The sequence below is a fragment of the Strigops habroptila genome, chromosome 5, assembly GCF_004027225.2.
Source record: "Strigops habroptila isolate Jane chromosome 5, bStrHab1.2.pri, whole genome shotgun sequence".
In the NCBI taxonomy this organism is placed as follows: Eukaryota; Metazoa; Chordata; class Aves; order Psittaciformes; family Psittacidae; genus Strigops; species Strigops habroptila.
In genome coordinates this window covers 69,785,117-69,799,653 of record NC_044281.2, presented here as the reverse complement: position 1 = coordinate 69,799,653, position 14,537 = coordinate 69,785,117, and the positions used below count along the sequence as shown (strand labels likewise).

Here is a 14,537-nt window from a genome sequence, read left to right as displayed (position 1 = left end):
TTCTCAGCACCCGATGCCTCAAGCTGAAGTTTTGTGCATCCAGCACTTTCTGAAAAGAGGCTGTGGCTTGTCTGACATTTTAATGCAAGATCAAAACTGTATGCTTGAGCTGAGATGTATTCTAAACAGAGATGTCACTTTGTTTCACATGGTATCTTAGTAAAAACAATACTACCATGCTTCAGTAACAATTTGCATTGCTGTTCCCTACCTGCTTCAGCGTTGGCAGGTGAAGTGCTGGATCTTTCTGTAGTTTCTGACTTCAAGAATGACTTAGTTGAAGTGGTGGTACTTCTTAAGGTAGCAGTGGTCCAGCAAGCAAGACTGGAAACTTTTTGTCTATCTTCAGCACTCGCAACAGGTAAGAGTTGAATTATACACTATGTGATATTTTTCTAAGGTAAAAATATATTGCCATCCCTTAACACAAAATACCGACAATCTTAATCTCTTTCCTCATCTCATCTGTATGTTCTCTGGTGGCACCATTTCTCACGCTGTCTGTAGACTTATAGTCAGCTGAATCATTTCAGCAGAAAGACTGTGGTATTTTGAGAGAAGGCTAAGAAAGGAAGGAGAGGAGTAATTCACTTGCAGAATCACAAAGCTACCACTTAACCACTTAACCACAACTACTACTACTGGTTGCTGTTGTTGTTATTGCTACCATGTGGGCAATGCCCAAACTCAGCCACAAAGAGGCCTTGAGCTTGGCATCACCCAGCCTTGAGCTTGGCATCACCCATATAGAAACTAGCATATCAAGTGTTAAGTGGAATCAGCCTCAACAGCCTTTTCAAATAATTATTATAGGTATATGATACCTCATTACAAAAAGTCAAAGGTTGATATATTTAAAAAAGTAATGATTACCTGTGTTTGTTATAGCTTTTCTATATAAAAGCACCAAGGGAGAAGTCCACCGTATTTAAAAAATATTAACTTGTATCTGAATAAGGAACCTTACAGAGAAACATTCAATGAAAAAATAGCACTATGAGGAAAAGGGGAGAATTAAGGAGACTTAAAAATGGTGCACCTCCATTCACTTTCTGGAAATCTGGTGCTGTATATCTGCAGCGTGCAATGTACAAATGTACATATTGGGAGTCACAGTTAGCATCTGTAATAATCGGGCAGTAAAATGAAGGGAACTTGTTAGTCTTTCACTAAATCGGGTAACCCATGCTAAATGCTCCAGTCCTGTTCGTGATTTGTTTTATATATGCCATCCTCAACTGTGAAACACCCCAGCAATTTGTTTGTGTCATTCAGGACATAGGTGTAATGTAGTATTTTAGAAGTACTAAAGCAAGAACAAATGAACCTGAGTGTCATGAGTGATCACAGAGCTTTTAATTGTGTCTGATATTCTAGGAATGCATCAATGTGGGACGCTTCCTGGAATCAGCTGGGAAGCTAATTCAGTTGTCATGAAAAGGCTTAAATACATTAACTTAAGTAAGGCATAGTGCAGGCTGATATTGCTCTTTGTGTCCTCACCATGCAGCCAGTGCAGGACAGGCTTGGTTGGCAGTGGCACCAGGCATTCATAGTTTTATGTCTCTTCCACCTAAGTATTGCCAGATCAGTATAGTTTGAGGTTTCAGTGATGTCTTCAATTTATCACATTACAGTGAAAGGCATCCTGTGTTCATCATTAAGATGCTATTTTTATATCACTTCACTTTACTTCTATTATACGCAATTGAATTACTAACAAAGCCTTTTGTGGAGAAAACTTCTGTAAAATTGTTAGAAAGCCTAGTGTCAGACTTTCTGGTTATTTATATGTAATTTTTAAAAGGCCTTACAATTTACAAACTTTTTAAAAGGTAGTTTTCAATGAAGTTAGTATTTTCTTTAAATATTCACTAGTGTTGGGCTTCTTTTTGTGCCTATTTTTAGACATAAAATGGGGCTTGATTTTCAAAGTTGCTGAAGATCTAGAGTTATTGCTTCAGTCTTGATTTCAGGTGTCTCTTTAAAGCTCAAATTAAGGAAACAAAAAGAATAAAATGCCCTTTGGAAGATGTGAAGTGTTTTAACCGATACTACCCAGGCTATTCAGGCAAAGATGCCTAAATAAGTTCTAGATGAAGGCAATGATGACATGAACCTCCATGCAAACTAATTAGCAGTGCTTAAATAATACCCAAGTAGAAGGGTAAATCAGTGCCTGCAAATTGTCACATCACTGTAATTAAACTGTTTCTAGTACTTCTTTAGAGCTAGTAGAGCTATCCCTGTGCTTCACTGCAGTGTGCTACAGCAGCCAACCCACAGAGTTAGTGTTAAAGCAAGGTAGGTATCTTAATTCCCAATATCCTCTTTGAAAACTCACATCATGCTCACTCCTTGCTGAGATTGTTTTTTATAATTACTCGAGAGATGAAGTACCTGCATTAGTGGTAGTGATGCCTCTTGCTGTTTCTGTTTTCATCTTTTAGATAATGATAAGTATGTTAATGCACACGGAATGTTTAATGCTAGTGCCATTAAAATGAAGCAATATGATCTGGATTACTCTTTGAGCTCAGCAGTCAGGTTGAAGGATAACACTGTGTATGGCTACTGTACCTGTGCACCTTTCATCTGTAAATACCATCTCTCTGAAGAGGTAATTCTCTGAAGCTGCTTTATTTTGGGTTATGGTTAAATACCAGTGAACAAAGCTGTGGATGAAGTGAATATAGCAGGATATTATCTTAAAGAAATCCCCTCTGCACTAAAAATACCTACTCCATCCATAAGCATCAACTTTCAGTATCCTACCACCTGCTCAGAAACCTGGCAAAAGCAATCTCCTTTTTCTATTATAGAGAAAGCTAAATAGTTGTTTTTAAAACTCATATGGCTTGCAGGCACTTCACATGTGGCTTCTGTATTGGAGCTGTGCTTTTGTGCAGTCAGCTGAGTAACCTGAATATCCAGCTATTGAAGGAACTGAGCCAATGTGAGCCCATGACTCTAAGATGCAACTGCAAACTCAAGCCAGCCCTGCCTTGCAATGAAGTAGTGGCAGCTTCAGGAAGCCACTGTCATTGGCTGTTGATGAACTTCAGCTCTCTGAAGCTCATAGGTCTCCCTCAGTTTAAGAGTTAGGTCGAGCAAGAAGGTGAATGCCAAGGGTGAGCATTTCTCCTTGACATGTCCCGTACTTTCTGAGCCAAGAAACTCCAGGCCCAAACATACTGCATACAAACCCTTTGGAGGAGATGAGAAGCAAATCAGCAGCATAGCAATGGTACTGCTTCCTGAGCTCAGAAATCCAACAACATTTGAAATTGCACTGCATGTGGTAACCCACAAGCTCTCACTAGTCGTCTCAAAATGGCATAGATATTGCCATCATCTGAACTGCTGCTAACAGTTTGTATTTTTGGCAGAATATGTCAGAAGATTCATCAGTGTTTCTATCAGAAAAGAGGACTCCTGGCAATCAGCTGGCATCAGGTTTCCTCTGTTTATCACCCAACAGCCGGTGGCTGGCGTCAGCAGCAAAGGATGGTGTTTTGCTCATCTATGATACTTTTACTATGGTAGGTAGGCATCCAGGCACAGGCTTTGTTTGGTTTACATGAGAAAGAGGTGTGAAAGCTACTTTCTTTTACTGTGAGCTTCTCTTCACTTGAATATAAGGTGTTCCAGAAAAATTTATGTTGAACGGGAACTGCATAGAATTATACAGTAAAATTGCTTTTATAATGAATGTGTATACAGCTATACAAACTACTTTCTTCTCCAGTATATCTTAGGGTAGATGATTTTATTACTCTTCTTTATATTCTGCAAAATCAGTATACTATGAACTTGCCCCATCTGTAGTCTTAAACTTGTAAATCCTAGTCTTTTATGTACTTTGGATTGACTTTTATCTAAAAGCAAAGAAGTATTAATTTATAGATATATCTTATTAGAAAAACATGTTTTCTGACACTGCTTCTATGACTTTTCTAGGATATACTTGCTCAAAAACATTGTCACTCACATCAAGGAGGGGGAATCAGATCCGTGGTATTTTCGCTGGATGGCAAATTCATCCTCGTTAATGGCAAAAATGATGGTGCCCTGGTGTGTCTGAAATGGAAGTATGTATAAAGTGGCAGACCAATATTGCTGTAAATTCTTTACATCCTGACAGACTAATTGTTGTACCTATTTGTGATTCTAGACTTCCTATTTATTAGTCTCAAAGTAAAGAGAAGAATTGGATAGAAATAAAATCGCCCCTCTCATCTTTAGAGGCTGTGTACCTAGCTCATGAAAAGTCTGGTACTTTGGGTATGGTTGCAATACAAGATACACAAGTATCTTCTGATAAGTGCTACCCATAGTGAGTTTCTTACAATTCTCAAATAAACCATCTGCAAGGAGTTCTCTGGGGATGTAAGGGGTGTAATCTCATGAGATACTATTTTAACTCAGCCGGTAGGAGACATCACAGCTTTAATGGGAATTCGACTTTGGCTATAGAGAACTCATAACAGACATCAGGAGTAAGAGGCACTTGAAACTACAGCTTTTCTGTAATATATATATATTACAGAAATAGATAACAATTGTTCAGGTAGATGCAGGGATTGAAGATGTCTCTGCCAGAGCAATATCTCTAAGCTGGGTAACCCATCTTTTAGAATTTATAGTTCTGTGGAAACTTCATTTAATTCTGCAATTCTAGAACTCAAACAATACTGAATCGTATGGAAAAATATTGATTACACATTTTTAAACAACTTCATAATGATTGTGTTATAATTAAAAATATTTAATACTTTTTTTGTTTTCCATAATACATATAAAATACATCAGTTCCCTTTCTGTTCACTAGGAAGTTAAAGAAAACTGAAGCTAAGGAAGCTGCTTCTCACTGGAAATCTCTTCTGGCTATACTGAACAAGTCTACTTCAAATGAAAACGCTTTTTTAAAATCTATGGCAGCATGGCAGTTTGACCCAGAATCCAAATTAGGATCACTTCCAGAAGAGAAAGTTAAGGTATTTTCTTTATTTTTATGGGGGAAAAAAGTTTGATCATTATCCTTCAATTACACATGATAAAAACTGTCCTCAGAAGAAACTCTGATCCTTTTGTAAAAGTAAAAGAATACCCCTGAGGACAGGCTGAATATGCTTAATTATTGACTTGTAGAATACTGTTATCAAGGATATGGAATAGTTATGTGAGGATGACATTCACATCATCGATTTCACTTGGTTTCTCCGGCCACAGAAAACTCTGTGGAAGTCAGTTTCTCCTCATGTGAAATCATGTGTCATTCCCAGTGAGATGTTACTGCTATACATTGTGTGTTACTAGTCATATGTTTTTCTGCTGGAATCAGGCAAAGCAGTGATTAGAGATTAGTATGGTCAGCCCATTGGAGTCAAAAGGCTTTGCATAATAGCAAGGCTTTGCAGGATCAAATCTGGGGACTGGTTAGGGAATAAAAATGTTGTAACACTGGAATTTGGTGGTGATGCTTCTAATGTGAGTCCATTTTTTATTTCATCTCAGTCTCTCTTTCATTCTAAGTTCCTGAGATGGATGTTTATGTGTTTAATTTCAGGAGGCACCACTTAAATTTTCCAATGTAGACATGACAGAAGAAGATGGAAACGTCACCACTTTGTATTCAGCTGGAACCAATGACATAACATGGATAGGTCAGAAAGTAAAGAAGGTACTTTCATAGAACAAGTATTAATCCAAACCAGAATTTTCAAGAGTCATTAGTGATTTGCAGTGCCAAATTATATGCTGTAAAGGAATCTAGTTTCTAAAAATCTTCTGACATTTGGACCTCTCTTTAAGGCATCGCAGTCTAGACTTTTAGAAATCCTAGCTCAAGGTTATAAACGCATCAGAGAAAGTAGGTAGCACAATAGGAGCTCTGAACAAAAAAAGAAAAGCCAGAGAAATTGGTTCCTTTAGAAACTTATTAAAACTTTCTTCTTCTAAATGTTAAAAAATTGCATGGAAGATTGTTACCAGAAACCAAGCAGTGCTCTCTTCTTCCCAAGGGCCAGAATAACAAATTCTACAGCACTGAAAAATCAGTACTCAACAATATGACATTAATTACAGAACCCCTGAGGTTTATTTCAGGTTAAGGCTGAGGTATGTCATGTAACCAAATGTTTTATAAGTAAAAGTGCATCAAAGGTTTACACAGAGGGGATTTACCACTTTGTGAGCCTGGAAACTGCTATGTTAATGTTAGCATAGATTTCTTTTTTCCCCGGAAATGTGAATTTAGGAATGCTAGGAGGTTCTTTCTGATATGAGCCAGAGCTGTGTATTTTTGTCCAGCTTTTGAGGTTCAGTGATAGGACAAAGCAAAATATCATTGCTTTCTGCGTGATTCCAGGAGTGACTTTCCAAATTATGATGCAGTTTCCTAAGTGGCTCAAGTCATTCTAAGACATACTGCTACTGAAAGTGCCATCTTCTCCATCACTCTCCCAGACATGTATTCCTGTTCCTGCTTTGATGCTGGTGCTCATGCTTTGGCATCTCCACTGGAATTTTTTGACAAATCCATGTGGCTGTGCATACACACAATTATTAGTATCAGGTAGGGATAGGTGATGAGAAGCAAAGGTTGAAGGGCAGCAGTATGGTCCTAGGTTGTTTTAAGATGCTCATTAATGTCCTAAGAGACTTGCATCTGACTGTTAGAGGATGGAGTCCATCTAAGGTCAGAAGGATACATCCCCTTCTTTCAATCAATAGCTATAATCCTACTTAAAGTTGTAAATTTATCTTAGAAAGCAAATTCCAGAGGTGCAGACTATTTGCACAATTTTCCCTAAGAGATGAATTGGCAAGGCTGTAGGGGCAAGAAACTTTCACTGCTTCCAGAATGAGTACCAGATGTTAGTTTACTTGTGTCTTTAAATATGCCACTGGAAATGCTTAGTGACAATGAAACATCTGAGGAATATAAAACATTTAAGAAATTGTGGCAGTAGGCTTTCTGCAGTTCAGTGTTTCTGTAATCATTGCACTTGTAATTACTTCTTTCTTAAATATTTTCTTTCCTTTACGCTCTGTTGCTGTACAACCAATTTACAACGTGACCTGGTTGTACAATCTTCTTTCTCTCGAGCAATTCTAAGAATCATCCTACTGAATTAGGATTATGTCTGTTTCAGTTATTAAGCCTTAGGAGTTTTATTTTGTGTACAGATAATGTTCCTTTAGATTACTTACATTCTTTTTTTCTCTTCTTGTCTATTTTTGTCTTTCAACAATATATTTAATGTATGTCAGGTTATGAGAGAAGAGACTCAGAGGTTTGGTAACCAGAAGAAAGAGCTGGAAATGGAAGTACAAAAGCTGCGTGAAACTGTGAGTTTCTTACAAGGGAAATGGCTCAGCTTTCCAGTTTCCTTTACAAGTATCCTTCCTTTATGGCTATCATCTCTGGCGCTCAGTTACATTTTTGTCATAAACTCTGAGCAGACAGGTAATAGAGATATGCTCCTTTAGGGACTATGCGCTGAACCTGTCGGGAACTACTGTCTGGTTCTCAGTTTCCTTTGCTCTAAATCAATATTTTGTTCCACCCCTATACCTTGAGCAATCTATCCCTTCAGCAGGCTAGTTTCTGCCTGTCTAACAACCTTCTACCGTAGAAACTACTGTCCTCTCTTCTTCCTTCTGTTTCTTTCCATAAAAACTGCTATCTGCAAGAGAATAAGGCAGAGGGTCAACTAGAGCAGTCTGCTCAGGACCACGTCTAGACAGATTTTGTTTATTTCCAGAGATGGAGACTCCATGACCTTTCTGGGCAATCTGTTCCAGTACTTGGTCACCCTCACAGTAAAAAAGTGTTTCTTGATGTTTGAGCAGAGTCTCTTGTGTTTCGGTTTGTGCCCATTGCCTCTGGTCCTGTCACTGGGCACCACCGAAAAGAGCCTGCCTCTGCCCTTTTAGCACCCTCCCTACAGGTATTCTATACATTGATGAGATTCCCCCCAAGCCATTACTTTTTTAGGCTGAACAGTCCCAGTTCTCAGCCTTTCCTCATATGAGAGATGTTCCAGTCCCATAATCACCTTCATTGGACTCTCTCCAGTCTGCCCATGTCTCTCACCTCTCTCAACCTGCTAGCAACACTCTCAGTACAGCCCAGGGATACCATTAGCCTTTTCAGCTGCAAGGGCACATTGCTGGCTCATGTTCAACTTGGTGTCCACCAAGACCACCAGCTATTTTTCTGCAAAGTTGTTTTCCAGTTGCTCAGCACCCAGCATGTCCTGGAGCATGGGCCTGTTCCTACCCGCATGCAGGATTTTGCACTTCCCTTTGTTGAACTGTGTGAGATAGATAACTTAATAAAGTGATAACAACTTAATAACGTTCACAGAACCAGAGAATAAAGAATTGTGTACTACAGGTTCTTAGAAAGTAAACACAACTTCACTTGAAACATCCAAATCAACTTTAAGAGAAAGATGAAATATGTTCACATAGTGCACGTGTCACTAGCTACAGGCAGCACATTCTACCAATTACCATGAAGCGGTTAAAAGTGGAGGCAATTAAAATCATTTTCTCTGATATCAAGTTCTATAGTGTTAAAAACCCCATTTCCTCTATTCACATTCAAATTACTTTTTATTCCTTATACTTGTTTTTTAAAAAAAAAACAGATTCAGAAAATGATGCTTGAAAATGGACAGGTACCAGACATTGAGAAACTAGAGCCACAGGAGTTCAACCTGGATATAGAAGAACAGGAAAAAGCTCAAGCAGAGGCTGAACAAAAAGTGACCATGGTATGTTAGAATGGGGGGAGAACATCTTAAAACTAGCAGTGAAAAAGAGAAAGAATGATTGAAGAACAGAGGAAGATCTCAAAGTTGCTGTTTGATGCCGAGAAGGAGGAAAAGTTAAAAGTATTTGTAGCAGGTGAAGCTGCTGATGCATTGTAAATTGGAATAGGATCTCTGCCAGAAACTATAAATCTGACACTGGCCTTGGGCACATCGCTTAAGCTCTAGAATGCTTTTCTTCACATATAAAATGTCTTTCAGTAGTATGGAATATAGTTCTTGGAGAAGATAGCTGCAATAGTCTAAGATGATGAAATACCAGTAATTCATTTCATCTGTTAGGTTTCGTTCAATAACTCAATACAAATTGCCCATATCTTGTTGTTTTGCACCACATCACGTTATTTTCTGTATTTTGAAAGACAAGGAAGGAGATTGAGATGGAGAATTTAGCCAACCGCTATGTGCAGGATGTCATCAAACGTGAGTGCTGGGATGCTATGTGTGTAAAAGGACGTGCAGTTAAGGTAACCTCTGCTTTCTAACTCATTTTCTGCAGTAGTTTCTTGATTCTTTAAGGTACAAAGACAAAATAAATAGAAGTATAACACACTTCTGATTTACATATGGCATGGGAAAAAACTTCTCAGGGCACATGCAAATCTTTTATTCAGTTCATTTTGTCTGAGCCTGGCTGATTTTACCTTCTAAGGTGGGTAAGAGTGCTCATAAGCAAATAAGCAACTCTCAAATTCCTTTGTGTCAGAGAATATCTTTTTGCCGTGTTGCTAAAGGAGAAGTAATGTTAGTTTTCTGTGTGCAGTCAGTATGACTTCTGCTACACAGAACATAAAGACAAAATTTAACCCTGATTTAGCCTATTTTAAACAGAAGGAGATCTATCATATTCAAACTGATGATACTGGTTTATCTCAGGAGTGGTGAAAGACCAAGTCACTTAAAAAAACCAAACTCTTTCTAGTTGAATTCTGTGCATAAAGATTTTAAGAAGTCTTTATAACTGTTCAGTCTTCAGGTATTGAAAAATGAATTGATAGATGCTTTCTGGAGAACTTTTTACCTTGGGGGTTTTCTTTTGGGGTTGTTTTTTTTTTGGTTGATTGGTTTTTGGTTTATTTGTTTTTAATTTGAACAGAGCTTCCATACGGCTCATGAAGTGAAGAATTATCCATTGAAGAAACGTAGTAAAGAAGAGCTGGAAACATTGGAGAAAGTTCTCCGGTTAAAGAAGATTGAGACAGCTGATGTTAAGGTACAATCTCTTTAAAGCTTTGCTTAAAGGCATTTCACATCAGGATGTTCTCAGTTGGCATCTTTACCCTTTTTTGGATAGTTACACTTCTATGGTCCATTTTCTTGCTGTAGAGATTATAAAAAGAAAATAAAAATTAAAAAGATAAAATAAGATTAATCATAGAATCCCAGGTTGGAAGGGACCTCAAGGATCATCTGGTCAGAATTTTTCTTGGCAAACACAATATAGACCAGATGGCCCAGCACCCTCTCCAGCTGAATCTTAAAAGTATCCAATATTGGGAAATCCAGCACTTCCTGAGGAGATTATTCCAAAGGCTGATTGTTCTCATTGTGAAAAATTTTTCTCTAGCGTCCAACCAGAATCTCCCCAGGGGTAACTTGTGCCCATTATCCCTTGTCTTTTCCATGTGACACCTGCAAAAAGGGAGTCTCTGTCTTCTTTGTAGCCACCCTTTAAATACTAGGCCATGCTGACGAGGTCTCCCCTGAGCCTTCTTTTCTCCAGGCTGAACAAACCCAGGCCTCTCAGCCTTTCCTCATTCAGCGGCTTCCCAGTCCTTTGGTCATCATTGTGGCCCTTCTCTGGACCCTCATTTTTGTATAGCAGGGACCAAAACTGAATGCAGTGTTCCAGGGGTGGCTTGACAAGAGCTGACCAGAGTGGGACAATGACTTCTCTGTCTCTGCTGGTGATACCCTTGTTGATCCCTCAGCAAAGTAAATCCCAGCCCGTGCTGCACTTTCAACAACCCTCACAGGGAAAGTGTTTTATTATGTTTAAGTTGGATGTCCTGTATTTCTATGTGTAACCAATTTTCTCTCAATCTGTCACTGAGCATCACTGAGAAGAGTGTGGCTCTGTTGTCCTTACTCCCCACCATCAGTTTTTTATATGCATTACTAAGATTCCCCCAAGCCTTCTCCTTCTTGAGATTAAACAATTTCAGCTCTCTCAACCTGCCCTCACATGTTAGATGCTTCAAAGCCTTAATTGTGTTAGTGGCCTGTCACTGGGCTTGCTCCAGTATGCCTATGTCTTTCTTTTACTGGAGAACATACAGATGGACCCAATATTCTAGATATGAACCTTTCAACTTGTATTATTTTGACCTCTGATCTTAATTGCAAAATATAACCTATAGATTTCTTTTTATCCATTTGCCACTGAATCATGTACAAAATTAACAGTAACCATCTTTGTGATATTCATGTTCAGAAGAAAAGTCCTGAGCCTGAGTATTATCTTCCTTGTATTATCTAAGGAAGAAGGAGAGAAGGCAGAAGTAATGGCTGATGATAGTGCATCTTGCTGCCTGATTGGAAGTCTGAGCTCTCAGTACGGTGGAGACACATCTATTCTATACAGCCAATGGGACTTGCACACCAGGGAGCAGAAAGTCAACCAGATAGTATTATTGAAGGTGATGTCTTCTTAAATTTGTATTACTGCAGTGACACTGTCATACCTATTGGTTCTCACAGCAGTCACAGCCACTGTTAGATTTTGGGCATACGGACACTGTACAGTGGAGAGTCACGTAGGTCTCTGAGTTACTGAGATGAAAGCTGATAGATGCACACGGTGCGGTAGAGCACCAGGTGGATTTGCCAGCTCAGCTCTGGAAGGAAAACATTTTAATGAAATTGGTTACCCAATTTGAGAGTATCTGTATTTGCCCACTGTGCTTCAGTTGAAGAGTTGGTATAGCCAAAGCTAGCTTGTACATCTCAGCATGCCCTGTGAAAACATGACCTCTTCCCTATTATTTGCAGCTGAATGAAAGCTGGATCCTCACACCATTTCCTTTCTCTCCAGTCTTACCATCCCTTTATTTGGGGTTTTTAATGTTCCTCTTATATATTATTCATTACTAGCAGACTCTCTTACTTCTCTTATCCCAGCCAGTTTATTAAGTAGTAAACATGCTACAGAATAGGCTTCTTACAAAGATGATCTACAAGGGTATAAGTGGTTAAACTATTACAAAGCATTGCCTCCTCAGAGCTCTTTAAGGCTGTAAGTGGTAGCAGAGCTCAATGATTATGCATTTTAATACATAAAATCTAGTAGATAAGCTAGCGTTTAAAGTAAATGGGGAAGAAACACAGGGAGCACTTTTAGATGTAAGCTTGGATGTAACAAGATCTTTCTACTGTATGGCTTTAAAGATGTGTATTATGTATCTAAGTGTAAATACCTCTTCAGTGTTCCTGGCCGACACAGTGAGCTTGCTGATAGCTATGTGGCTGAATAGACATTGAGCACAGCCTTTTTTCTCCCAGCAACATAGTACCTTATCTGCCAGCCTGCCTTACTGCATCCTGTCTTACTATTATACTGGAAATAAATGAAATGTGTCCGACATGGACACAAATGTATATTATAATACAAATTGCAAGCAGCTAAGCATCTCAAAATGTGAACTTTAAATAGAACTGAAATCCTTTTCATGTTTCATTTTAGTAAATTGACACAGTAGGAGAGATGTGGTTTTCTCTCTTAATATTCTACTTTGCTGTGTTGAGATCAAGTAACTAAAGGAAGAGTTTATCCACTAAGAATATATACTTGTTAAAAACATTTTAAGGTCTCAGGTGTTTTTAAATATTAGCTCCCAATGTTTGTTTACTTAATGGGCACATTTTACTTACGTATGTCAGACAGAAAAGCACATGAAAGCACATTGAAAATTCAGGTTGCATCACTTAAAAATCAGGAAAGTATGTCCTTAAGTCTGCCTCCCTGCACCTGTGATTTACAATCTACAGATTTATAGGTCACATGTTTTTTTCTCTGAAGCCCCTTCTTCTTTCAGCTGATGAGTGCAAAAACCAAATATAAGGCAGCCGAATTTATCTAGTTTTAGCTGCAGTATGTTTCATTCAGAATCTTTGTCAAATGGTAAATACATAGAAAAAAAGGAATAAAAATTTCTAGGGGAAATAGAAAAAAAAACCCCAGATGATCTGCCCACCTCTATTTAACAAATAGATCAAACTCTGCCCTTAGGATTTTCACCAAAGGGCTTTACCAGTTTATCCCCCTGTCACACATACAAATACACATTTATGATTCTGATGGCTTGAGGGGTGGTATGTAATCATGGATGGGTGTGACCTGTGCAGCATTGCTGCTTCCTTTTTTGGTATTTCAGGACATCATTTACCACTTGAAAACTGCTTTTAATAAGGAATTTGACAAAGTTGCACGACAAAAGGAGCAGGACATAGTGCGAGTGAAAGAAAGAAACCTGAGGATCCATGAAATCTTGGCACAGCTTGAACTCCAAGTGGACGTGTGGGAGCCAGCTCTTACAGATGATGAGATGCCAGAGCGAGCACTCACTGTTCAGGATTCAGAGGTGTCTGAAAAATAAATCCTTCTCTTTCACCCACTCAAATACAGTTCTCTAACTCGTCTCATTTCCAGACATTGTGTCAGTACAGAGGTCCCTGTGTACTTAAAATCATCTTTTTGAGTCTTTTGCTTCCCTTTCCTTGTTAGGGAGGAAACTCTTAATAAGTCAATCTGAAATGAATAAATGTATACAATCTTCATTTATCGCTATTAAAAGGCTTTATTTGCCCATAGGTGAGGTAGAAATTCCCCCTATTCTGGACAATAAGATTCAAACGAGGCTCACAGGGATTACTTCCATAGATAAGGGTTTCTCTGTTTTCTCTGAGCACCATTTTGAAACTAAGTAGTTTCAAACTAAGTATTTAGGGACTAAAGGATACTTATTACTGTACTTATTAAATAAATACTTTATAAAAAAACCCATATTTCTTTTACAATATATTTCACTGATCTCACTGCTCTTTTGGTCAGTCTTTCCTCGCTTCTCTGTACTCTCCCACCAGTCTGTGATATTCCACTGTCAGAAAAGGTATGCACAAAAGACAATTAATTTCAATAAAAATAATGGTAGTTTGTATTTTAGCATTTTTAAATGTAGCTTTTGGAGCTATTTAAAAGAACAATTTTCTTCTTGAGGAATATCATCATACAGCAGAGATACAAAAAGCATTAAGGATTAGTATGACACCATTGTAGTGGTTTAATCCCAGCTGGCAGCTAAGCACCACACAGCTGCTTGCTCACTCCCTGGTGGGATGGGGAAGTGTAAAAGTGAGAAAACTCATAAGCTGAGATAAGAACAGTTTAATAATTGAAATAAAATAAATTATAATAATAGTAATAATAATTGCAACAGTAATAACACTAAATTGTAATGAAAAGGAAAATAAAAGAGAGGAATAAAACCCCAGAAAAAAAAGTGATGCAAATGAAAAACAATTGCTCACCACCAACCAAACAATGCCCAGCCTGTTCCCGAGCTTTGGCCAACTTTCTCCCTAGTTTATATGCTGAGCATGACATCATATGTATGGAATATCCCTTTGGCCAGTTTGGTTCAGCTGTCCTGGCTGTGTCCCCAACCAGCATCTTGTGCCTGCTCAGCCTCCGCACTG

At 38.4% G+C, this 14,537-nt stretch overlaps 1 protein-coding gene across 5 annotated transcripts in view; it reads left to right on the top strand.

Moving 5' to 3' along the window:
* Positions 1–14,537, top strand: part of CFAP43 (cilia and flagella associated protein 43) — a 50,220-nt gene that overhangs the window by 22,310 nt on the left and 13,373 nt on the right. For 4 of the 5 annotated variants that reach the window (XM_030486708.1, XM_030486706.1, XM_030486709.1 and 1 more), the window contains 12 exons: positions 221–361; positions 2,451–2,620; positions 3,390–3,542; positions 3,961–4,091; positions 4,832–4,997; positions 5,570–5,683; positions 7,276–7,353; positions 8,661–8,786; positions 9,206–9,310; positions 9,940–10,056; positions 11,324–11,482; positions 13,217–13,423. In XM_030486708.1, the coding sequence (XP_030342568.1) occupies positions 221–361; positions 2,451–2,620; positions 3,390–3,542; positions 3,961–4,091; positions 4,832–4,997; positions 5,570–5,683; positions 7,276–7,353; positions 8,661–8,786; positions 9,206–9,310; positions 9,940–10,056; positions 11,324–11,482; positions 13,217–13,423 (1,667 nt within the window). The remainder of the gene's footprint in view (positions 1–220; positions 362–2,450; positions 2,621–3,389; positions 3,543–3,960; positions 4,092–4,831; positions 4,998–5,569; positions 5,684–7,275; positions 7,354–8,660; positions 8,787–9,205; positions 9,311–9,939; positions 10,057–11,323; positions 11,483–13,216; positions 13,424–14,537) is intronic. The other variant, XM_030486707.1, reaches the window with a different exon arrangement.